The 25847-nt window shown below is 35.8% G+C and overlaps 1 protein-coding gene and 1 long non-coding RNA gene across 3 annotated transcripts in view; one reads left to right on the top strand and one right to left on the bottom strand.

The window, feature by feature from the left end:
• LOC110472740 (DNA excision repair protein ERCC-6-like 2) overlaps positions 1-25847 on the top strand; it is a 35522-nt gene that overhangs the window by 3986 nt on the left and 5689 nt on the right. The window contains exons 3-15 of one of the 2 annotated variants that reach the window (XM_077790078.1): positions 1411-1530; positions 2967-3160; positions 4329-4490; positions 5652-5859; positions 7261-7401; positions 8799-8912; positions 10320-10439; positions 16400-16471; positions 17050-17195; positions 22001-22096; positions 23467-23566; positions 24536-24688; positions 25341-25421. In XM_077790078.1, the coding sequence (XP_077646204.1) occupies positions 1411-1530; positions 2967-3160; positions 4329-4490; positions 5652-5859; positions 7261-7401; positions 8799-8912; positions 10320-10439; positions 16400-16471; positions 17050-17195; positions 22001-22096; positions 23467-23566; positions 24536-24688; positions 25341-25421 (1707 nt within the window). Of the gene's footprint in view, positions 1-1410; positions 1531-2966; positions 3161-4328; positions 4491-5651; positions 5860-7260; positions 7402-8798; positions 8913-10319; positions 10440-16399; positions 16472-17049; positions 17196-22000; positions 22097-23466; positions 23567-24535; positions 24695-25340; positions 25422-25847 lie in introns of those variants that run through there. The other variant, XM_021534713.3, reaches the window with a different exon arrangement.
• Positions 6726-25847, bottom strand: part of LOC116184646 (uncharacterized) — a 41517-nt gene continuing 22395 nt past the window's right edge. The window contains exons 2-4 of the long non-coding RNA XR_013341581.1: positions 23001-23081; positions 8550-8613; positions 6726-6833 (exon numbers count right to left, since the gene is read on the bottom strand). This is a non-coding gene — a long non-coding RNA (uncharacterized LOC116184646). The remainder of the gene's footprint in view (positions 6834-8549; positions 8614-23000; positions 23082-25847) is intronic.

The raw sequence follows: 25847 nt of genomic DNA, 5'->3' as shown, positions 1-25847 counted from the left end.
GGTGAAGGCAAATAGAATAATGTTATTTCTTAGTGTGATTACAGTAAACAGTAATTTGCTGTCAAGGCATTTAGATTGCTTCTTGCTTGATCTAGAAGAGTCAAAGATTTTTTTATAATGAGTTGCTGTTTCACTGCCTTTGCTGCTCTTATAAATTTGTGATGCAAATTCTTCCAAGAATGGAGAACGTGGAAAAGACATGGAGATTTATTGTTCAGTTGAATTTGATTTAATTCTCAAAGTCGTTAGTAAAACAACATGTGCAAACTGGCAGTTGATCTCAACCTCAGTTTATGAGACAGTATGTATAAAAATGTTTGGGTTATTTTTATTCTACATACCTTTCTTTCATTCTGTGGCCATACGTGTGACGGATTTCTTCTCTCTTCTGTCCATACAACTATTCTTTTCAGGGGGTATTTTTTCTGCACTCTGCTCTCCTAACTAGCTTTTTATCCACATCATTAGAGGGAGAAAGTTCTTTTTTTTGGACATCAACAGTTGGTAGCTTTACCTCTGTCCTGCTATGAGCAGCTGTGTAGCAGCTGCACAAAGGAAGTGGCTGGAGCTGGCTGTTCTGAATAAAAGGAGCCTGTTGAGTTTTCAAAAGAAGGGCACCTCTCTGATGATGCATCTGGTCCTTGCTGCTGCTTCTGGATGGAAGTCCATGGATACCATTTATCCCAAGTGAATTTTGAATTTGCATGTTCTGGCCAGATTGTTCTCTGCCTTCTTCCTGTTTTGGATTATGATAGGAGCAGTTTGGAATAGCCTGTGCTGGGATGTTTGTCCTTGCTGTGGTGTATTGTAATAAATGTGTTCTCATAATCACCTTGACTGGTTTTAGGCGGATGGGAGAATATAGCACAAAAGAAAAAAAATGGTTTTGATGTCAGCAACAGGAATTTGAAGGAATGGAACATAGAGGAAAAGGTGTATTAGTAAAAAACAAACCTGTAGTATAAGCCTCTTCTTCCTTTTGCAGGAATAACGTTGAGAGGATAGTTAGAGAATATCTGTTCCTTGTGTTTTCTCATCTGAAATTCAAGTACACTGAAAAGGAGGAGAGTTGCAAGACAAGCCTCATTTCTGTATTTTCCTGGATCATTCATACTCTGTCTTTAGTGTATTTTTGTGACATATCCACTTCAAGAATGAAAGAGTGAGATAGAGCAATTAATTGTTCTTATCATTAGTTGAAGGAGTTCTTAGAAATCCAAAGTCCCATTTTAAAAACATTTATTTAAAGCCAATAAACACCTCATGTCTGCACCCCCCAGAAAAAAATCTACCCCCCCACCAAACTAAACCATCTTCCAGAGTCCTGTCCAGGATTTTGTCTTAAATGTTTATTTTTTGTGGAATTCATTCAATTGTACGTAGTCACTGAGAATTGTTTTCTTTTTCAAGGTCATTTCATTTTTGGCTGCAGTGTTGCACAAGAAGGGAACACATGAGGATATTGAAAATAATATGCCGGAGTTTTTACTGAGGACAATGAAAAAGGGCTCAGATTGTAACCCCAAGAAGGTACAACTTTTAGTGACACTAGCTTAAGGATTTTGATAAAAGGCAATATTTGGATTTATTTATTTGCTTGTTCTAGGAATTTATGTACATTAATTTTTAAAATTCAGCTGCTGAGGTGGGATTTCATGCCTTTCCTAGTACTGTTTGGGAAGCCTTCAGTTTTCATGACTGCCATAATGCCCTCTCTCTCTAATTGTTATTGTCTAATTTGTTACTACTGTTCATCTGCACTAATAGAAAACATTTGGAATTGTCTGGGTTAGATTTGTGGCTAGAGTACATTGAAAAGCCCATGTTAGTGAGTAGAAAATTAGTGTTGTGTGATGATATTTTTAAAGTAAAAAAGCATATATATCTATAATAACAGGGTATTTAATTAAGACAAATCCATATGTTTGGAAAGTGTATTGCTAATAGTCTTGAGATGTCCTGGCTGTCTTAATGTTGGAAGTAAGTCTGGCTGATAATCTAGGTAATCAAATACAGTGACAGCAAATAAAAGATATATGTAAAACTTCGGTGTGAATAAGATAAATCTGAAGAGTATTTTAATTTTACCCATTACAGAAACCATGTGATTTCTATTTTCAGTTGTTGTTTTTGTTTTGCTGCAGTAGTTAAGAGAATTTGACTGGCATAATGGGTCGTATGACTGTAGCTCTGTGAATGATGGATACATGCCCCTCAGGAAGTAACAGGCTGAGAAGAAGGGGTAAAGGGATAGCACTTTATGTGCAAAGAAAAAGGAATGGTTCTGACTCTGACTATGAGTGAGAGAAGAATGTCACTTTGAGGACATTTAATGTTGAAAGAGGTCACACAGCGGTTATAGACCCCATCCATCCTTACAGGGTTTTGAAGACCTCAGTTGGCTAAGCCTGGGTTTGATGTCAGTGTTGCCACTGCTTTGACTATTAAGTTGGACTGAAAATGTCCCAAGGTTACTTCCTACCTGTTTGATTTTATTATCCTGTGATACTGAATTGTATGAGCTCCCCTAATTTTTTAAACTCTTCAGGACTATCTGTTTTCAAGTCACATGATGACTAGACTTAGAGATTTGAGGAAGCTGCTCAACTTCTTCATCCTTTTATTTTCTCCATTTGTAAAACATTTTATGGTATACAGATGCTATGGCAATGCAAAATGATAGTTTCACATCCTACTGCATTTAAGAGTATAATTTAAGTAAGTAGTGCTTTGTAGTATTTAATTTTAGTATGACAGTATTCTTCTGCTGTATTATACACATACTCAGGGTAAACAGATTACTTTTGTATTTATATTAATTTTAGATATGTTCTATACATCTTTGAAATGACAGAATTAAACAGTCTGCTCAGAGCAGTAAAATAGTCAAGATCTTGACTTCTGTTATTGAGAAGTTGCTATGTTTTAATTTTTCAAGTGATACTATAATATATATTTGTTTTCAGACTTTCCTCATAGTGGCCCCTCTTTCAGTGCTGTACAACTGGAAGGATGAGCTAGACACATGGGGATACTTTAAAGTCTTTGTCTTACATGGCAGTAAAAAAGATGATGACATGAATCGCATCAAGCAAGGGAAATGTGAAGTTGCTCTTACGACATATGAGATACTTCGCCTGTATTTGGATGAATTTAACAGGTAATAGTTTTAATATCTTTTTGTACACACTGAATTTTAGCTGTCTAATTTGCATTGTTCTTTTCAAGGACTTTTTTTTTGTACAATCTATTTGCAGCCTAAAAAGATGCTCTTAAGTAATTACTTGTCAGGAATAAGAATACGTATGCTCAGTTATGCATGTGAATCAGTATGAGAGATTTAAGTGGAAGGAGCTAGGATATGAACATCTGTTAGACTTTTCAGAAACTACAATTTTTAGCATGTTTTGGGAATGTAGGAACTTGAATATGAATGAATGTATTTAGTGATTAGCAAAAATGCCACAAGATCAGCCTTCATTAGTGAACTAAATGCAGCTTGCTCAGGAGACATGCTTTCTACTAAACATCTCTAGACATGTCTGTTTCAGCCTTTTGCAATCAATATGGATGTGGTTGTGTTCTGAAATATTCATATATATAAAGTGAACTCATGAAGTTAGTAAATATCTTCCTAGAGAGTTGAAGACTTTATTATTATCTCAGTGTACAGGTCATTCTACCCCTAAGTTTTATTTTTGAACTGGCTGCAAAATATCTTTTGGTCACTGCTTATAGCAATGTTCCTTCTTATCACAATCCCAAAATATTAAAATTTCTCTGCTATATTGATATTGTATATATATTCTTGAGTGATACTTTATTTTGTAGAAAGCCATGCAGATTGAAATGTTTTCAGTTCATTGGTATTTGTCTTGGATAATTTTTGTTGGCAAAATGAAGCATACCTATATTAAGTGTATTTCAGTAGTTTACCTTTAGAGACTTATTTTTTGTAAATCTTAATTATAAGTGGAGTTAATTTTAATGAGATATGCTGGATTCATTGGTCCACAGATTGAAAGCTTCTTTGTTCACAGAAAGCATTTGATGCAGGTGACAGTAGCTCATTTATTTGACAATGTAGTTTAGCCATTAAGTTCAACTATGTTAATTGAATTTATGAAACAAACAATATAAGGAAATAGACTGGTATAATATAAAAACAGGGAAATCAAAAAATAATAATGTGTTATAATATTATCACAGCTTCACTTTTTGTACGGCTTTGTATGACTTTCACTTTTTTGTGTGGCTTCACTTTTTCTATGTATGTGGGATGATGGGACAAATAATGTCAATGAATGGAATCTTTTTTTGATCTGCAGTATAGAGTGGTCTGCTGTGATAGTGGATGAAGCACATAGAATCAAGAATCCAAAGGCTCAAATAACTCAAACTATGAAGTCATTAAAATGCAGTGTTCGCATAGGTCTTACTGGAACCATTCTTCAAAATAATATGAAGGAACTTTGGTGTGTTATGGACTGGTAAATAGAATACTTTATTTTATATTTAAACACCTCTGTGTGTTGACTGTGCAGTGGGGTTAGGGCAGGACTGGATGATATGGACCCATCTGTGTTGTTAAAAGAACAACAACAAAACACAAACCTCAACCTCAAAACACCTGCTTTTTTTTAAGAGTATGACTTCCTGGGGAGGTAAGCTCCTGGTATTTTACAGTTACTTACTTAATAGATTTGGAGTTCATCCCAGATGGCTTCTTTGGGGAATTTGAGAAGTAGTTAAAATTATTCTTCCTCCACCTCCTTTTTTTTTTTTTTTTTTTTTTCCTGAGGGACACTCTTTTTTCCTTCTGTCCTTCACCCAGTAGATAGGGAATCATTACACAACCTTGACCAACATAGTGCCTTTGCTCCAGTATGTGCAGGTCATTCTGACCTGCTTGGAGGATGAAAGTAGTAGCATTTTGCGCTTTTTTTTTCCAAAATACACAAGTGTGCATATTTGAAAAGCAAGTCTTGTCCAGAAAAACTTTAATGGTCAAGGAGAGGTACAACTGACCGTAGATACAAATCTAAATCTCTTGGGAATGCTTTGCAGAGAAAGAACAAAGCAAACATACTTTAAATATAAGGACATACAGAACAGAATTAGCAGGAGGAATATTTTAAGCTTAGTGTTCCATCTGGTTCATTAAAACTATGCTGATGCTGTTAGTAAATTGTTCCAATGTGTAATGCTGCCAACAATTACTAAATTCTTTCTACTATTTGGTTTCTCAAGATTTTATTTTGTTAATTGTAATATCTGCATATTCTGATTTCATAAAACCAGTAAAAATTGAAAACATGACTGCTTAGCTTCCAGTTTAGCCTCCTCAACTCTTGCAGCCTTGTAGTTTAGAGCTTCTGTATAATTTTGATTTCTGTTGTTCTGCTAAATGTTTTTTCTCATGATATTGGAACCCTTTTCCTGAGGGGTATGTCTTAGCATTTGAGGATCATAGAAAACAAAGGGAAGATGGCATGTCTTAAAATAGTGCATGCTTCTATTTGTACTTAAAATTTTTAGTAGTTTCTCTAGTGACTGCTACTTTAAGATATCTTGCTGTTAGTCAGAAAAAAAATGTATGGTATGCTTTAAATCAGTGAATCGATGCCCCATCCCCTTTTGTTTTTTAATAGGGCTGTACCAGGACTTTTAGGTAGCAGAGTACATTTCAAGAAGAAATTTTCTGATCCAGTGGAGCATGGCCAGAGGCACACTGCAACTAAAAGGGAGCTAGCAACAGGTCGTAAGGCCATGGTGAAGCTGGCAAGAATAATGTCTGGCTGGTTTCTGAGACGTACCAAAGCGCTTATCAGTGATCAGTTGCCAAAAAAGGAAGATAGGGTAAGAGTGCCTTCATGTTTCAAATACAATGCTAATAAATGTATCTCTTCTTTTTTGTTTTCTTGTTGTATTTTCTCTCTTGCATCATGTCTGTAGTTTATGGTTCTTTCTTAATCTTTCTAACTTAAGAATCCATACCCTTGGAAAAAGTGCACTTGAAGTAGTGTGCTTTGTTCACATAATTACTATGATTGCACATTGAAATGGAGTTAATCAAGCATGAAAGTGCTCAACTAGTCTTCTGATTAGTGATTTACACATCTGTTTTATGTATGTTTTTGTCCTTACCTCTGCAAGCCCAAAGCAATGTATGTAAATGTCTTGAAATTCTATGCAGAACTTGTGAATTTGCATCTTGACACTTTGTGTATGGAACAGTATGCTTTTAACTCCCTTGTTTTTCAATCTTGAAATAAAAATCTCAGACAAATGGATTCTGTGATAGATTTGTAATCCTGTTCATCTGATGCAATTGTAAATATTACATGAAGTGATAATACTTTATTGAAAAAGCTAAGAGTTCTGCTAAATCTTTTCATCTGAGTTGACAAATATGTAAGTTTGCATCTGGTTTTATTTTCAAAATTTGGTGGTTTTTCTTCATCCTTAGTTTATAATAATGTCATCTGGACAGTCTTCTGAAGGAAAGATTAACACAAACATCAGTCAGTCTCCTTTCTGAATCTAGCAGGTTTTATTCTTTGCATTATCTTGTTAATGTGAGTACATGTTCAAGTTACTGCTGTATTATTATAGCTCAGCATGGTGCTGCTGCTATGTTGATAGTGTAGGTTAAGGAATGATCTTGGGATTTCTGTCTCCTGCTGCTTAAGACTAAAGATGTCATGGAGATGCCACCCATGGTCTTTCAGAAGAGGGATCAGAGTTTTCGCCATAGCACTGTGTAGTTCCTTGCCTTCTTATTGTTTATTCTGTTTGTCCCGCCTGTGGTAGTGCCCTACAACAGCTAATGCCTAAAAAGGGGAAAGAAAGGGCAAATTAAGCACCTTGCAAAACAGAGAGAAATCTGTAATTAACATTATGCATTTACTTCTCTCACTTTTCCTTCCTCCTATTCCTTCACAAAAGCCATGTTTAAAGGTTTTGAGCAAAATAACATCAGGTTCTTGTAGAATGACACTGTTATTCTTTGTAGAATTTTGGGGTGGAATAGAATACGTATGCATACATTTTTGCTACAGTTTCATGCTCTTTTTTTGTCAAGATTCACTTTTTTCATTTGGTGGTAGAATAATTTCCTGAAACTATTTGAGCAAGTATAGTATTTATTTCTACTTTATTTTCAGTGATCTGTGATTTGTGTTTTTTGATGCAGTGGTTTTTTTTGCCTTTCATTGTATGCTGTACATGATAGTGTTTCTTGTGTTTTCTCTTTGTCAGATGGTGTTTTGTTCCCTAACTGAATTCCAGAAAGCTGTGTACCAGGCTGTGCTAGAGACAGATGATGTAACCTTGGTGTTAAGAGCAGGAGAGCCCTGTAGCTGCAATAGTGGCCGGAAGAGGAAGAACTGTTGTTACAAAGTAAGAACTTGGCACTGTTTGGATTTTACAGCGTAGTCTCCAGAATTTCTCAAGTGACTCTCTGCTGATGAAGAGCTGACTGAAATGTTTGTCTAGTTGTAGCTCATCTTTTTGGGAAATCGCAGCTGGAAACATGGGGAGCTGCATCACAAGCATTATAGAGTTAAGCACTCTGGGGTTACTGCAAAGCTGCTTTGCATGCCCTGAGCAGGTGATTGTTCCGTATGCAGTAAATTCTGGATCTTTTGTATTAATAAATGCACCTGTGATTTAGTTGATACTGGCAAAGCTACTGCATTGAGATGTTCAGTACGTGTCAGGCATGCTGCTCCCAGGTGCCTCAGGGGGTGTGTGCAGGAGCTGGGAATGGGAGGCATGCTGGCTGAACTTAGCAGGTTGCCTGGGTAGTTCCTTGTGTTCTAACATTGACTTTGCCTTGCTTCATGAGGGGAGAACTGTAACAGCACCGCAGAGCACAAGCTTTGCTGATTTCTTCAGCCTTTTCTGGACCTCTTTAAACCTTAATCAGTCTGGCTTTGTATTTATTTTGCTTACCTCACTCAGTAGTCTCATATTAAGCAAATCTTTTAAACATTTAGAAGCATAGGTAACACGCCCATTTATCCCTTTTATCTCTCTAGCCTGCTCTGATTCTTATGCAGTGTTTTGAGTTTTTTTCCAAATGATGTAGCTTCTTCAGTTTCCTGCATCTTTCTTTATAAGCAATCCCCTTATCAGTTTTGTTTAGTATTCCATGGACAGTAGCCCTCTTTGCAGGCTTTTGTTTCTAGTGATGTTCTGTAGAAAAAGAAATGCTGGTGAACTTCATTCACAAAAGGGCAGTAGGCAGGCCTGCAGATAGTTGAGTGCTCTTATGGACTGTTTTATTCCAAAGTTAACTGTGAAATTTAGTAATTTGAGAAGACAAAGGAAAACAAATATTGATCAAGCTAGCCAGCCATAACTAGGAAGATAGCTGATGCTGTTGCACAGTTGCTGTTGCACTGTAGAATGTCTTGAAGCTTGAATTATGCTATTTGAGATGTTTGTAAAGCTTTATAGGCTTTTGCTGGAGAGAAAAGTTAGCAGTTGAAAGGTAAGAAGTCATTCAAACTGCTCTTGCTTGATTTAGTTAGCTATAAAGTTACCATTTCTTGTTTACTGAAGAATTTTTGTTTATCTCCATGGGATGTCTGTAGAAGGGTGGCAAAGCTGAAATAAAAATAAAACTTGATTAATTTTTGTCAGAAATACAGTATTCATCTCTTGGGGATTAGTTATAGTACTGAAAATTGTTAAACCTGGTACGAATTAAACCTGGTAAGAATAGCACTTGTTTGACATTATTACTTATTTTCAGTAGTATTTATTTTCATAAACTGGGCTTTTTTTTGTAGGCAAATGCACATGGTGAAACAATTAAGTCATTGCGCTTCAGTTACCTAATGATCCTACAGAAGGTTGCAAATCATGCCGCACTGCTGCAGACAGACAGCACTAGCAAACTGCAGGTTAGTTTCAAAAGTATCTAAAAAATATACTTTTGTAAAATGAATGGGATGAAAACTCTTGAATGAAAATTGCTGCTGGCCTCCTTATAAGTCTTAACTAACTGCAATTAAGGTATTTTGTAAAATTCCTATTCCATTCAGTCATACAGATGCATACCTTGTAAAGATGTTATATAAAACAGCATGTTCATTTAGTTGATTCATACCTGAAAGTAAGAGTTATAAAACATCGAAGAGATTAGGAGGGAGAGTAATTTTTAATTATTTCTAATATTGCCATTTTTGTTATATTTATGAAGAGTGCCTATAAGAGGAATGTCTTAGTGCAAATAAAAAAATAATGGATAATTAGAATGTTTTTTTTCTCTAGTGCTTTATGTTAAGAGCTGAGTTTGTTTAAATAATGAGAAACAGGTTTTAGAAGAAATTGCTCAATCAGGATCACCTTATTTTGTAACTGTGGCAAGCAACAAGACCCACAAACGGGAGTTTCAGAAATGCTTGTGTGTGAGCCTTAAGATCCAGGAATGAGGAAAGGGATTTAGGGATGTTACAACTTTTTCTTAGAATCTATCAAGGAACAGAAACCAGAACGTCCTAGCTAATTTTGCAAGTTTGTTCCATTAAAGCAGTTTTGCTTTCTCATAAATGTTACTTTTAGTGTCCAGCACATTACACACAGCATATTCCCAGATGTTTTCAGTGGGCTTTTTTGTGTACTGCATTTTTAGTTTTTGTTGTTATAATATCTGATATTTAAATAAGCTCTGAAATCACGGAATACAAGTATTTTGTGACTTAGAGTCTTCTGCATCATGCATAATTGCTAATTTTACCAACGAATACTTCATGGTGTTTCTTACCTTGAGTATTGAAGGTGCTTATGTGTGTTATCCTTAGGTGAGAGATGTGGTCTTTTCTTTCTTTCTGGAAAAGTGGACTTAAAGTGTGAGGTTGTGATTAAGTTCAGAGCTAAATTTAGCAATGGAGCTTTATCTGGCTTTTGAACACCTTAAGTCCATTTCCTGTACAGTTTTTGTTGTGGAACAATATGCAGTTCCCATACTGGCTTGTTACCTGAGAAAGTCAAGAGAAATGTTGGTGCACAATCCTTGGGTAATGCAAACCTCAAGGCAGCAGAATGTTTTGAAACTGTCAGTTCTGTCCAGGAGAAGAAATTCTGAATGTGATCCATGATTTCAGATTAAGAAATCCTTTGTTTTTAAATGAAACAAAGCAAAACACACAGGATATGTTTTATCCAGCAGTTTTGTAGTGAACTAAATTAAAAACCACATAACTCTTGAGATACTTTGGCAGATCATATTTCAACCTATTTAACTCCTCGCATTGCTTAATATATTTCTGATTTTTAACACCTGTTTAATCTTTCTGCTTTTCTTCCAGGAAGCACATATCAAACGAGTTTGCAACCAGGTATTTTCCAGTTTTCCAGATTTTGTGCAGTTAAGCAAAGATGCAGCCTTTGAAACTATTTCAGATCCAAAATATAGTGGAAAAATGAAGGTAAACCCCTTCCTTAGAAAAAATATAAATTTTATTAATAGTAATAGATTTGGCCTATATTATATGGATATAATAAGATATACACCTAATAGTTCTGGGGGTTTCAGTTATTCTGTTTACTGTTCATCATACAACAGCAGGAATCTCCTGTCATGGATCAGTATTTATCTGGGCAAAGACTGGATAAGAGTAATCTGTGAAGCTAAAATTTTCTGAGATTTTAGCTTCACATGTTTGATGGTGGGCATGGAAATGACTCTTACAGTCAACAGAACTATTGTTTCACAAAACCATGGATTCTGGTGACAGTTGGAAATATCTGTCAAAGAAAAGGAAGCAAAACAAAATCATTATGGTCTTAATGGTTTGTGCACAGCTTCAATTTTGTGTGTAGCTCCAGTTTCTCCTCTCAAAAAGCAGATGTTAGATTTGAAAAGGTTCAGAGGACAGTTCAGAGGAGGGCCACAGGTATGGATAGTAACTGTGTCAGAAGCAGCCAAGTAGGCTGGGACACTCCAGACTGTAAAGAATGTCTTAGGTAAATGTAAGTGGGTCCTACACAATCATGAATAGCATGGAACTGGTGAAAATGTATTTGAACCCATTCTTGAACCCTTTGGACAGTAAATGAAAATAATAGTAGTTTTTCTGAAGATGACCAAAATAAATGTGTCTAGTATGAATTTGCAAAACTCCTCATGTTAGAAACTGTCTTTCTCTGGTTTCAGAGAGGAACAAAAGGTTACATGATGACATATAGTGTATCTGAGGATGATGTTGTTTAATGTAGATGAAAAGTATGTCTAATACAACTAATTAAAAAGAAACCATACTAGTTTTAGTGGTACTCTGGAGCTGAGTTGGGAGGGGTAGGAGCTATGCAGAATTTTGGCTTTCCGTAAGCCTGGATATTAACATTTTCCTCATGGGACTTTTGGTAGTGGGAGGACTCTGTTGCTGTAGCAGGAATGGCTGTTGCCACTTTACTGATTTGTTACTATGTAAGCAATGTCTTTCTTTACTGTTAATACATATGTGTGAAATGCCTGCATATTAACTTTGTTGCTTACACTTGATTATTTTGCGAATGTGAATTTATCTGTTAAATTAACACATAGCATTAAAAACCAAATCCATCATCTTCAGAAATTGAAGAATTGCTTATGAAGCAATTCTGTTACTAATTATTTCACCATGACATTATTCACATTGCTACTTGTAATTTTTGTTATTATTTTATTTTTTTTTTTCTTGTTATATTCTTCTGGAAAAGTTGGCAGCCCATGGCTTGGACTTGTACACCTTTGCCAGATTAAAAACTGTCTGGGTATCTGAGCCCAGAGAGTGGTGATGGATGGTGGCACATCCAGTTGACATCCAGGCACCAGTGGTGTCTCCCAGGGTTCAGTTTTGAGGCCAGTCCTGTTCAGCATCTTTGCTGATGATCTGGATGAGGGGATCAAGTGCACTCTCAGTAGATTTGTAATCTTAAAATGGGTGGGACTGTTGATCTGCTGGAAGTTAAGAAGGCTCTGTAGAGGAATCAGTGGGCTGAGACCAATGGTATGAGGTTCAGCAAGACCCAATGCCAGGTCCTGCATTTGGCCACAGCAACCCCCTGCAGCACAGGCTGGGGCAGAGTGGCTGGAAAGCTGCCAGCTGAGAAAGGTAATGGAGGTGCTGGTCAACAGTGGCTGGACGTGAGCCAGCAGTTTGCCCAGGTGGCCAGGAAGGCCAGTGGCATCTTGGCTTGTATCAGAAATTTTGCGTGCAGCAGGATCAGGGAGGTGATTCTTCCCCTGTGCTTGGTATGTGCTTGGAGGCCGCACCTTGAGCACTGTATCCATTTCTGGGCCCCTCTGGGCGAGAAGGACACTGAGATGCTGCCTGGAGCATGTTCAGAGAAGGGCAAAGGAGCTGGGGCAGGGTCTGGAGTGTCAGGTTTATGAGGAGCAGCTGAGACAGCTGGGATTTGTTTAGCCTGGAGAAAAGGTCTCCCCTGAGCCTCCTGACTGCTCTGTACAACTACCTGAAATGAGGTTGTGGTAAGATGTGGTCCTGAGTTAAATTTGTGCAGTAGCTGTGAGGGAGTGGTAGCTGAAGTGGTGTAGATGGAGCCAAAGGGTTGTTCTTTACATCCAAGAAAGCCACAGGTGTCCTGGAAAACAGCAAAGAAGATGTGGCCACCAGGGCAACAGAGGCAATTTTCCTCTTCTGCTCCATTCATGCAGTGTACTGTATCCAGCTTTCTCAGCAGAAAAAGTATATGGACATGCTGGAACAAGTCCAAAGGGCCCGTAAAGATTATTAGATGGGTGGAACACCTCTTCTATGAGGAAAGGCTGAGGAAATTGAGGTTGCTGAGTCTGGAGAAGAGAAGGGTTTTGGGTAATCTCATTGCTTCCTTTCAGTGATGAAGGAAGTCTAAAGTAATCTGGAGAGGGACATTTTACAGAGATAGGGAAAGAAATAATGGCTTCAAAACGAAATAGAGTAAATTTAGGTTGGATAATAGGAAGAAATTCTTAACTGTGAGGGTAGTGAGGCAGTGGAGCAGGTTTTCTGTAGAAGCTATGGATGCCCTGTCCCTGGAAGTGTTCAAGGCCAGTTTGAATCTAGTAGGTGGCATCTCTGCCCATGGTGGCATGGTTTGAAACTAAATGATCTTTAACTGAAACTATTGTATGATTCAGTGATCTTTGTGCCTGGAAGGACGATAATGGTTACATAGCTATCATTGAAAATAAGATGGGTTTTGGGTCCATTAATTTTAACTTGATGATGCCAAAAACCGGTTCATAGCTTTTTGGGGTTTTTTTGCCTAAATTATAGAATGGAAGCTATTTGTGATGATTGTGCATTTTATATTGTGAAAGCAAATCATTCAGGAAGTATGTAATTTAGAAAGTTGTCATACCATAAGAATGTAATCACAGAGGAGTCAACTGGTACTAGGGCTAGGAAATGGCTTTATAAAATTTTAACATGTTTATTTGGAAATAACTGAGACTAATTATAGTAAAATGTTTTTAATAACCTTGTTGCACTGTAGTAGTTTGCATTTCCTAGATAAATAAATTCATCATTCATTTCATAAATTCTGGAAACTAAGTGACATTCTTTTGTAACTTTAATCTGGTAGTGTAGACTGAATAAGCATTACTTAAAATTCACTACAGACTACATAGAAATTTTGGTACAGGTGATTATTCTTTTGTAGATAAACATAGTTGCAAAGGAATAGTTTACAGCATTTAAAAAAAAATATTCAGGAAGGGGGAAAGGCTGTGATTTTTTTAAATGTTTATTGGTTAAGCAGCTGTTACTGTTTTGCAGAGTTGAAAAGGTTCCATCTGCTTAGCCTATCTCTCCTCCAACCACCCAGAAACATTCTGTTGTGGGATATGAATTACTTCCACCAGTAAAACTAGATTTGCTTGTATGAAAGGGTTAAAGAGTATTTGTGTCCTACCTGTTCTTGTGAGTCATCTCTGTGTTTTGCAAGCTGTAGCATGCCACCCCAGGCTTTTTGCTCTGAATTTTGGATTACAAGAGCCTGGAAAAAACAGTCCTGCAATCCAAATATACAACATGTATAATCATTGATGGGGTACCTAATACGGTATAATGAGGACACTTACATATCTGTGTTACAGTGGGAGATGGATAATACACAGTGATTAAAAGCTTCAGCTTTTTTTTGTGAAATTATCCCCTCCTTTTCCCATGTACTGCAGAACATACAGTGTGCAAGTTTTGTTGGCATGTTTTATTACAAGGTAAATTTCATGCTTAGATTTTTAAATAGACATAGTTAAATATATGACAACTGAAAGGAATGTCATGTTTTGTTTGGAAACAACTGTTTTTCTGTCATGATGTTGTAAAATAGTGGACACCTACAAAGTTTAAAGACAAGTTGTTCATTGCTTTTGAAACACAACGATTTCAGATTGTCCACATGAAAGTATTGGGGACTGCTTGGAAAAGAAGATAAGTGAGGATAGTATTACAATCCTGCAGTAATTCCCATTCAAACTACCTTGTTTGATTATTTCTACAGTTTTGTTAAAATTGTGTCTCAGAGAGACTCTATAAGCTTTTAGGTGTAAAGGGTTCTTAAATGTCTGGGCCATTGAAATATTTTTTTTAAGATCTATTTTTTTTAAACTGCATACATTTCCACAGAGAACCATTTGTGGGGTTTTGGAATACTGTTCTTAATACAAATCTCTTAGGAGTAACTCTTGTATTGATTTAATTAGTTTTGCTTGGGATATCATCATTCAGTAGGAAAATGGAAGTCTCTTGGAGCACTTTGCAAGAAATGGTAACCTCTGTCATTAAACATAACCCTGACCCAGGCAGGGCTGGCCTTGAAGCCTTAAAACATACTGCAGGCTAGCTTGAACATCTCTATAGAAAAAAGTTCTCAAAAGCAAGAGGTAAAATTTCATCACATATAGATGACTCACAATGCATAGCAATGGGGAGACGTATGCTTAAATCCATGTGGTCTCTTAGAACATGTGACTTCTGCTTGAGTATGATCAAGTGTTTCTGTTTTGGGCTAAAAACATACAGGATAGTATTCTGGTGTGCAAATGTAGAATTTGCTTATCTTTGGTGCAGAAACGTTAATTACTTTTCCCTGTTAGAGTTGTTTCTTACTCCAGAATGCCTAAATTCTCCATGGGGATGAAATTGATCCATTTCATTTAAGTGAATTGGGTGGATTTATTTTTGTATTCTCCTGTAGGAAATTCACTATTTGACCTGTACTTTAATAATAACAACAATAACACAGAAGCCAATTTCTTCTAGTTTAAAAGAATGTCACTTCTGTTTCTTTTCTTAATGTGGCTAAATAAAATGCAAATGTGAGTAGTATACCTTCTGCTAAATGGCCGGTTGTGCATTTTTCCCCAGTCAAATAAATCCTAGTTTATATGTTCATGTACAATGAAATGAGGCCAAAAAAATCTGTCATTTGTACCTTGTTTTCACTTGTAACAAGCTGGCTAACATTTACTAAGGAGCTCATAAGTGACATATAATTACTATTTTATGTTCTAGATATTGTCCAAAATCGTAACATTAGTACAAACATTCATCATTATTTGATTGTCAAAGACTTACTAGGCTTGTAGTTAAATAATTATTGATTAACAGTTTATCTATTTATCAGTGAATAAATAGAATTTCAAAAATATTTATTGCCCAGTGGGAAAAAGCTACAGTCATGGTACAGAAAATTCCTCTTTTCCCATTGTGTATGACTTCAGCACAGTGCTCTGGAGCGGCCATTGCCAGATGTGGACATGGTTCTTTTGAAAATAACAGTATCACTATTATACACAAGGCTCTGGATTATTTGCTTCCCCACCAGAACGTTGTGTGTGGGCGGATTATTGGCATTTCAAGGTCTGTGCAGAGTCTGGGAAGCTGGATCCTACTGTAAACAGAGCAACAGATGAGAGTGGGAGAGGGGAGAGGCATACATCTCACTGATTATTTTAAGAAGACAAGTTCCAACAAGCTCTGAACTCAGATGTAGGACAGGAAGTTTAAACAGACCTTGGAGTTTTCAGGATAAATATGTGCTTTTTTTAAATGAAAAAACTCAGAATCTGAGCTAAAGTGTGACATAAGTAATGTTCTGTTGCAGTCTATACACTGACACAAGTAGCTTCTGAATCTACCTGTTAATGGTTGGATAACCTTTTCACAGTAGGATTTCCATGTACATCATTGAAAATGCAAAGTTCCAGCATCTCCATTACCTTTAGGCCATTTATTATGTTAGTAATGATTTTTGTTATGGCTCTGCTTGGCTTTGCAAATAAGTTTCAGTGTAGTCTGTTTGGAGGTTCAAAACATGAGTTAAGTGTGTGCAAGATAACATGATAAAAATTTAGATTTTAGATAAAAATGTCTTTATTTTTCTGCTTCAATTACAGGTCCTTCAGCAGCTTTTAAATCACTTCCAACAAAATAAGGATAAAGTTCTTCTTTTCTCCTTTTCCACAAAGGTGAGCTCCATGTTATTTCTATCAATTAACTGCAGCAGTAAGTTCTTAAGTGTGAATCTGAAAATTGACACCTTGTCAGCCACATTTCCTTATTGTTTTTACTGTTCAGAGTAATTATGAGAACAGTGTGCCATACTGCACAAGCATATTGAAACCCTGTCTTACTTCATGATAAAAATGGGTGATGGCAGAACAAGTGTAAGACTCTTCTGTTTTCCCTAGAGCTTTCTGAAATAGTTGTTTAAAGAAATATCAGCTTGCTAAGATGGGAGGAAACTGCTTAAATGGAATGCCTGCTGACTGGGTGGATTGAGTGACAGGTAGCGATGAAACAGGCAGCCAGGGTGGGATGATGGAGTCAGACACACCAGTATTAAACACCTTGAGTGCTGTAGAATCATGGCTAAAGAGAATCGTGAATGTTGATACCAAAATGGCAAATATTTACCATAATTAGCAATGGTGGTGTGCTAAAAATGTATTTGATAAACATAGTCCCTGTGATCATGTTTAATTTAAAAGATACTATTAAGTACTTAACTTTCTTTTTTTCCTTTTTTCTTCATTTTTCCACTCAGTTGCTAGATGTGCTAGAACAGTACTGCATGGCATCTGGGCTAGATTACCGAAGACTTGATGGAAATACAAAATCAGAAGATAGGATCAGAATTGTAAGAGAGTTCAACAGCCTTCAGGAAATTAACATATGTCTTGTATCTACAATGTAAGAAAATTTAACTTGTAGTTTGTTTCAGTATGTCTGTCTAGTGTTAGTAAATTGGTTACTCTGCATTTTTCTTGCTGAGCTTGTAAGGGATTACTTTTTGAGAAGGTGAGAGTAAGTGTAGACTTACTGCTTTGGTCTGAAGCTTCTTAAAATATATAGACACCTTCTCTCTCCCTCCTTTCTGCTTTGTGAAGATTTCTAAGATCAGAAAGAAGTACGTCTTCTGGATCCTAGTTTAAAGTTGTTGTAGGATTGAAGAAGCAGTTTTAAACATTCCTATTAAAACATTATTATGTCATTATCTACAAAAGGCTTTTAATTTTATTGGAGACAGACTCAGTGTCTTGTTTTACAGTAGTAGAACTAGCAAGTGAATTTGAACATGAAGTGCCATATTGAACTGAAAAATTCTCACTATTACTGCAATTTATTAATCATGTTAATTAGCTAGCATGTCTATTTCAAAATATTTCAACAAGATCTTTTATTGTCTTTCTAAAATGTATTTACCTATCAGATTTGCGTATCAATTTATGATGGGTAACAACTTCTTTTGAAATAGACTATTATGTTCAACTAAAGTTCTTGTTACTATAATAACTATAACTATTTATTTGTTTTATTTGGGTTACTTCCTTGCTTCATCTTGGATAAAATTTTTTTATTGGGTAAGGGCAGAAAAGGAGCAGAAAGAAGCTTTGCTTTTTTTGCCTCCTACCCAGAGGGGAAAACTCAGTGACACTTGATGAAATATGAGTATCTGATCACTGTAGTTTTTACTGGAAGTGGGTGTGTTTGAGTTAGGAGGATCCAAACTACCTCTATATAACTAGAGCAGACATCATCTTAAAGGCTGTTGCAAGTGGATGTCAGAGCAGTCTTCACATACTCTGCTTATGTATAGGGTTGTGCAGAGATTTGTGATACTGGTCATGTACATCAGCTTGTAATCTCTGCAACTGTGAAATCTGGCCATGAGCTTCATGGGTCCATACCCCTTTGTCCCTGAAGACAGATGGAAAATTCTGAATCTATAGCATTATGAAGAACTAATTTTTGCTTCAGTCAGTACTGTAATCATAGATCTGTTAGTTCTCTTTCATTAATTTAAATCGAAATATAAATGAAGGTCAACCAAACAGAGATGGGTTTTCTCCTCTCTGTTGTGAGGGCTTGTGTACAGAGACTAGTGAGCCTTCTCTGCCTGCTGATGGTCCTGGAGAAAAGGCTTGGTTTGGTTGTTTGTAGTTTTACTTACCTTATGAAACAAATGAAAGGAACAAACCATAATGGAATTACAGTCAGTATAACTACTGTGTTGAAAGCACAACAGAGGGTGCAATTGTTTGCCTAGTTTATTACAGATAACAGGAAATTACTTTTTCATTGCTTGATGCACAGGAATGGAAGCATCTTTACATTTATAATCCTTTAGAAATTAGAAAGTGATTTATCCTATTTCTGCTATACAAGAGATTGATCTTTCCTCTCACTCAGATTTCAGACATATATATAATAATAATATGCTTTAGAGTATATTCTGTATTTTTCATTACAGAGGACATTGATAGAATTGGTTCATACTTTTCTGTCTATACTTTCTTGCAAAGTTTCTAGCTGACTGCTCTGTGTAGTCAATTTATGTGTGAAGGTTTCATTGCTCAGAGAGCCAAATGTTGATTTTCACTGAAAATACTTACATGGTCTTTTGGAAGTGTAAGTCCATTCTGCAAAGGGTGAATTCTCTACATAGTAATCCTGAGACTGCCATTATGTTCACTGGCACAATTAATATGCAACTTGGAAAACATAAAACACCAATCAGAGAACTACAGTGCAGCACTGATGATAACTTTCACTATTAAATTTGCAATGTTCATATTTTATGTTCCTTTGTTTTCAAAATCACATATAGAGATAGAGACACATAGAGATTTGAAAATCCTGGTTTTAATTAATCAGTGAATTTTTTTGCCAAATGGGACCTTAAAAAAGAAAATAAAAGAACAAAGAATAAAAAACCAAAAGTTTATCTATCTTTAGTCATCAGTCTTGAAGTTAATATTGCTACCAAGCATGGCTATCCCTAATGCTTTTATTGACAGCTGTGACTAATACAGCTTTATGGATAAATATATAGGTGTTGAGAGAAAATGTAATTGATTTCTTCAGAGCTTGTACATTTAATCAAACCATTAGATAATGAATTTCAGGTTGAGCACTAGGGAAAAATAGGTATACACCTGTTGGAACTTCTAAGTCTCATGAAGTAATACCTGTTTGAGAATACTTCAGTCTTGCACTGGTGTTGCTGGGAAAATATGTGATTATTTAGAAAAAGAGAAGAGGATTTTTAGGCATGCTTAGAAACATTAAAATTATCGCTGGAGTTGCTGTAACTTGATAGGAGAATGTCAAACCTTTCAATTTCGCTGGTGCTTCTTAGCCAAAAGAAGAGAAACTGTGTATGCACCAGTACCAAAGTCAGCACAGTTCTGTTCCATCATAGTTTTCTGGAATAAAGAAAAGCAGCAAATATGCCTGCCTTTAAATCACTGTTTCTGGATTTGTTTTTGTGGTAGTTTTTCTCTAGGTTGGTTCTGTCAGAATTAATTGTTAATGAAAATCCATTTCTGCTTCTCAGCTTTCTTTTTATGTAAAGAGAAATGTCTAGAGAAATTTGTAGGTAATTTTTATCATGTAAGGCCCACTTCCATTCTGCCTGCAGCATTCTCTACTACTGTCCATTACTGGCCTGCTGTTAGTTACTTTTTACTTTTACACAGCTTCATTTAGCTTTAATTCTTTCACAGCAATGGTTTGAACAGCTTTTAGTGTGCATATGATAGCATTGAAAGAACTTTCAGCCACAAAAGCCTCTCTGGAACAAAGAGCATAGAAACTATAGAAAATCTAGCTTGGTAAACATAATTACATAATCAAAACTTTCATAGACCCTTTCCTAATGTAGCATTGTTCTGTACCTTTTGAGGTACTAAGTTGGGCAGTTTTAAGTAAGATGGTCTTCTGAAAACTGTTCAACAAAACTCTTTATTTAAACCACATCATAGTAATTTGCATGGACCAAATTGCAGTAATGATTAACTGCTAGTTAAAATGAAAGGTAAAATGGAGAACGTAACTCACAATGCAGAAACTTCTGCATTTGCTCTCTCTATGAAGGATATAAGAGCTATTCCTTTCTGATTTGGACTAACTGAATTTTTGGGTCATATCTAAAAACACTGAAAGGTAAAATTATTATAAAGCTAGATATCCTATTTTGTTAATTTTTATGGACAGTTGGTTTTACCTGTTGACTTACATTTCAGTCCAGCTGCAGGGCTGGTTTGGAAACAGGAGAGGCTAAAGTCTTACTAAAAAGAGTTTTTTTCATTAAAAAGAAACACACTAAATGTGATAAATACCATCATGTATTCTGAAAGAAAAACCCAACCCAAATATTGTTATTCAGTAATTCACAGTTGGAGAATGTGAGTTCTCTAGAAGTATCCATTAATATTGGCAGGTTTCTATATCCCCTCCCTTTCCGGATATAACTAACCCAGAGCTACACCATACTTAGAAGGGAAAGGCCGCAGCTGCATTTACATTGACATGGACTCCTTGAAAACCAAAAAGTGGTGGGGGCTCCATAGGTTTTTGGTTTCTGTCTCCATTCACTCTTACACTTGAAAACTTTACCTTACTTGTATATCTTGTGTGCTTCAAACAAGCAAAATTTAAAGTAATCTGTTAAACCAGGTGCTTGATAAATTAAATGGGATTGACTTTCTCAATTTTGCAGTACTGCTTTCAGGAAAATGGCACACTTCAAATTAGTGATGCCTATGCTAATGTGAATAATTGTTTTAATAGTTTATTTAGTAATAGTATTTATCTTGTGCTTGTGTAGGAGCTTGTGTCTTTTGTATGATAGTTGGTTGAGCCAGCCAAAAAAAAAATCAGTATTTTCTTGCTTTACAGCTAGATGAGAAGTGGTATTTTTCTCACTTTTGGTCCTATCAAATCATTCATCTGTGCACATGCCAAACTCCAAGTAGCTGAGCAGTTTTGCAGGGTTCAGCAGTTAACTGCCTCAGGTTAGATGTATGCTCAATTTCTTGTCTGGCTTGCAGGTTTTACCTGGAAACACTTTACAGCTATTGGGTGTCATAAGATGATGCAGGTGACTTTTTTCCTTTTAATGACTGGTACAATTGTTGCTCATATGCAGATACATGGCCAACAGCTGAGTAACTTACTGTACAAATACACTTGTGTTAGTTGTTAATGCTTACAGGTGTGGTTTATCTGTGATTGTGACCACTTTAGTGAAAGCTGCACAGCATTATTGTCAAAACCTATGTATTGAGAATAGATTAAGTAAAATTTCACCTGTAGTTTTCCTGCTTCCATAATGTTAACTGACATAAAACTGATTATGAATTTCATTATAGTATTGAGGGGTGTTGCTCTGTGTAGGACTTAATGGGAACGAAGTAGCAACAGGGATTTTTACTAAGTAAGTTGATAGCAGTTGGTTATTACTCAACTATTTATACAGTCTGTAATAGTGTTGATATTTAGATGAGAAAACTGTATTTTATGGCAGTGGTTATTTGAATACTTGATGGTTGTTAGTACAACAGTAACACAAAACTGTACTGCACTGTTTTCAGTATCTTTTTTTTTCTTTTATTGGGGAAGGGTAGGCCAGTATGGACCTAATACAGAACCATCTAATTGCAGTTTTTTTCTTACTATCATATAGTTCTGGTTTTTCATTTTTATGTTTTTAGGGCTGGTGGACTGGGTCTTAATTTTGTTGGTGCCAATGTTGTTATACTGTTTGATCCTACATGGAATCCAGCAAATGATCTTCAAGCAATTGACAGGTACACTCTCAAAATATAGAACTTGATCCATGTTGCACTGTTCCATTCATTCTGTAATCTGATGTCCAACTAAAATTTTTTTCTCAAATAAGAAATTTTTTACATTGTCTGATTCATCCATAACACAATAGAAAAAGTCCAACTAAATTAGGCTTTAGCTTTGATGTGATTATTTTAACCCAAATTTTAGAATATATTTTCCTTTATTTCTTTTTTTGCAGCACTGGGCCAAACAAAAACTCAAAAAACCTCCTTGTGGTTACTATAACTTCTTGTGATCTCTGGAATATGTGTGTGTAGATGACATTTTTCTTGTGTTCTTCATGAAGAATACATTGTAGTTAACCCTAGTTCAAATGGTGTTTTGAATTCCCAAACCCTAAAAGACAGGGTCTCTTTATGTTCTCTTCTACTTTACCATTGTGGAGATTAATGTCTTTTTAGCACTCTGATATTATGGTGTTGGAGTATTTCTAGTAATGTAGATTTTTCTTTCAAGGCTTTTTGATTGTAGGATATTTCCCTAGGAATCCAAGGCAGACTGCTGACTTTTTAGTAACTGAAGTAAAGAATATTGAAAACCTATAAAGAATACTAAAAACCTATAAAAGAATACTAAAAATTCAGTAGATTTATATATTTTCATGAGCAGAAATACACTTGTTTCTATTATCTCATGCAATTACATAATTCTGTTTTAAGGGTCTTTATGATTTCTAGGATGTGTTTATGTGCAGCTGTTCTAGAGAAGTATATCAGAAACATGTGTTGGGGACTACCTTTAAAGAATCTTTGTAAGACCACATTACTATGAATTGTTTTAGCCTCCTGTGAATTTTGTGGAATATAGTCTATTAGAATTCTCAGAATTTACCATTTGAATAGAACACTGTCAGTTCCTTACCTGTTTTTATGATGTTGTATCTTGTAAAGTAATTTATGAAGTTAAAGAACCAACTGCTCCAAGAAATCCATGAGTTAATTCCTGTATAATGGAAATAGGAGAATACTTTGAGCAAAAGTAGGTGGAGACACAAAAGGAAAAAAACCCCAACAAACCTGAGATAAACAGAGAAGATGTGTTTTGTGGAGAGGTGGGAGGCAGTTTTTGTGATATAAAATGAGGAGAAGGCTTTTTAAACTGGATAGGCCTGGAGAGAAATATAAAATACTTGAAGGTAAAGGGAAAGGAAATCAATTACTGAGGAAAATTCAGAAAAGTAAGGAAAAAAACACAATCAACGTATGTGTAATTTCGAATAGTCCTGTTTTATTAGAATGCACTTAACATATTTACTTTGTTTACTGTTTATTCCTACCCTAAGAACTCTCATTTCTTAAAATGTTTTTAATGTACCATGTCCTTGCAGAGCTTATAGAATTGGCCAACACAGAGCTGTCAAAGTGTTTAGATTGATATCCTTGGGGACTGTAGAAGAGATCATGTACTTGCGACAAGTTTATAAACAGGTAAAGCTCACAAACAATTTAAATGGGGAGCTCTTCCAAGCAGATTCAGGGACTGAAAGCTAATCTAGCCTGTAGTAAAACTGTAGTTTACATTGTGTTTATGGTAGATGATGTTTCCTTAACATACCAAGCCAAAGTGCATAATTTAGCAGCTGTTAAAGAATGGAACTGAATTATATTTGTATTCAAGAGTTTTTCTGTAACTGTTGACAGTTTAATTATGCAGTGTGCATTATTCAGGTTATACAGAGAGCTGCTTTTATTTGAAGACTTATGAAGTACAACTGTGATAGTTGTAGTAAGTATCTGCAGCAGTTTGATTCACCAACTTTTTCTCATGGAAGTCTGGAGAAAGTAAAGCAGAAATCTTGCTGATGCTATAGAAGAAAAGTTTGTGATCTCTTAGAAAAAGAAGACTGGGATTTTTGGTCCAGTCTGCTTGGATTTCCAAAAAGCATGTATAAGTCTTGATAGGATGTATAAATGTTTTTTTCCATTTTTATCAATTGGCTTGTATTTCTCTAGTTGAATAAGCAGTAATAAACAGCGTAATTATAAATCTGAGGGTTGGGGTTTTTTCAGCTATACTTGGATTGCTTTCCCTTAGCAAGTAAGTATACAGTGCAAAGGAAGGTGAAAAAATGCTAATAATTTAGTATAGTGGAGCTGAGCTGTCAAGATACAGAGGAGTGCCAGTAACATGAATAGTAGGTATCTGATAACAGGCAACAATGTAGTAAAAGTCTTCAAATGTTCTATTTTTTTTTTAAATTCAGTAAAGCGAAGCAGGTTCATATTATACCACAAACTATTATACCAACATCTGCCAGGGAAATTAAAACAAAATATCCTCGCTTAGGAATTTCTGCTTGTTCTAGCTAAAGCTGTGTATATAATGTGGGTGCCAGGAAATTCTGACGTGTTGTTGTAGCAAACACTTCTGAAATCTCTTGTGTTGTTCTGTTTTAGCAACTTCACTGTGCAGTGATTGGAACTGAAAATGCCAGGCGGTATTTTGAGGCAGTGCAAGGATCAAAGGAGCATCAAGGAGAGCTTTTTGGGATTCATAACCTTTTCAAACTTAGGACTCATGGGTCCTGTCTTACCAAAGACATACTGGAGGTATGAAGTACTACCCTTTTAGATAATAGTTTTACAGTTTTCATTTCTTCATGAGGCTTTTTGGTCGTTGTTTTGAATGGAAACACTATAAAACAGAATCATGAAACTTAATAAATACTTGTCTGTGCAATGACTTGAATGGAATAGGAACGCTAATTTCTCATTCTGATATAGACCATATAAATTTCTCTAAATCCAAGAATGGTAAAAGCTTGGTTTATAATTTTCATAAATTTCCTAGTATATGTATTTTTCTGGTATAAAAACTACGTATCTTATTTTTTTGATACTTTCATGCAGCTTTGTGCACAGATACCTTTTATGCATCAGTAACTGATACTGACCTTTTAAGCCAGAATTTTTACCAAAAAATATTTTTTATGATCACATTAACCTTCTTAGTGCACTTCTGGGGATGTCAATAATTGTTAAGAAAAAAGTTTGCTACAGCTAGCTTACATCTTCAAATTTACTGCAGCTTTATTTCATGTTTCTTTTTCTTTTCCTTTTCTTTTGTTACTTTTCCTCTCTAGGAATTTAGTCTGGACTTTGCTTATTCTACTTCTGGTGCTTACACTTCTTTTTCTGTGCTTGTCTTTGTGTGTAATAAAAAAGCTGTATCTGTTTATGTTAACATATTTGATTGTCTTAGAGGGAAGGACGGGTAGAAGCAGGAGTCATGACAGCAACTACATGGCTGAAGGAAGAGAATCGTTCCTGCAGCTCAGAAGAGGTGAGGTGTCCTTGTGGACTGTACACCAGAGCATGACAGACCTCTAATTCCCAGTATTGGAGTGGCAAATGTGGGCAATATATCTTTAGGCTGGTAATACTTTTACCCTGTTGTTATGAAGATTTTGTTTAGGGAATTGTGGAAAGGAGTACAGCGGGTTTAGATGACTGAAAGCTTCAGGTTTTGTGTAACTCTAGAAGACCTGGGTTATTTAGTTGTTATAGTCAGACAATCAGAGTGATTTCCACCAAACCAGTGGTCTGTTCAATGTCTTTTTTATTTTTAATGTATGTAATTATCTAATGGTTTCCTTCTGGAATAAGATCTTTTTTTTTTTTTTCCAACAAAGGTCAGTTTTAATAGGAGCATTGCATGTTTTGACTGAGTGCCATGTTCAGGTACTTTGAGTAAAGTTATCACTAGATT

The sequence above is a fragment of the Lonchura striata genome, chromosome Z, assembly GCF_046129695.1.
Source record: "Lonchura striata isolate bLonStr1 chromosome Z, bLonStr1.mat, whole genome shotgun sequence".
NCBI classification, from domain to species: Eukaryota; Metazoa; Chordata; class Aves; order Passeriformes; family Estrildidae; genus Lonchura; species Lonchura striata.
The sequence above is the reverse complement of the archived record's forward strand: the minus strand, read 5'-3'. Positions and strand labels throughout refer to the sequence as shown.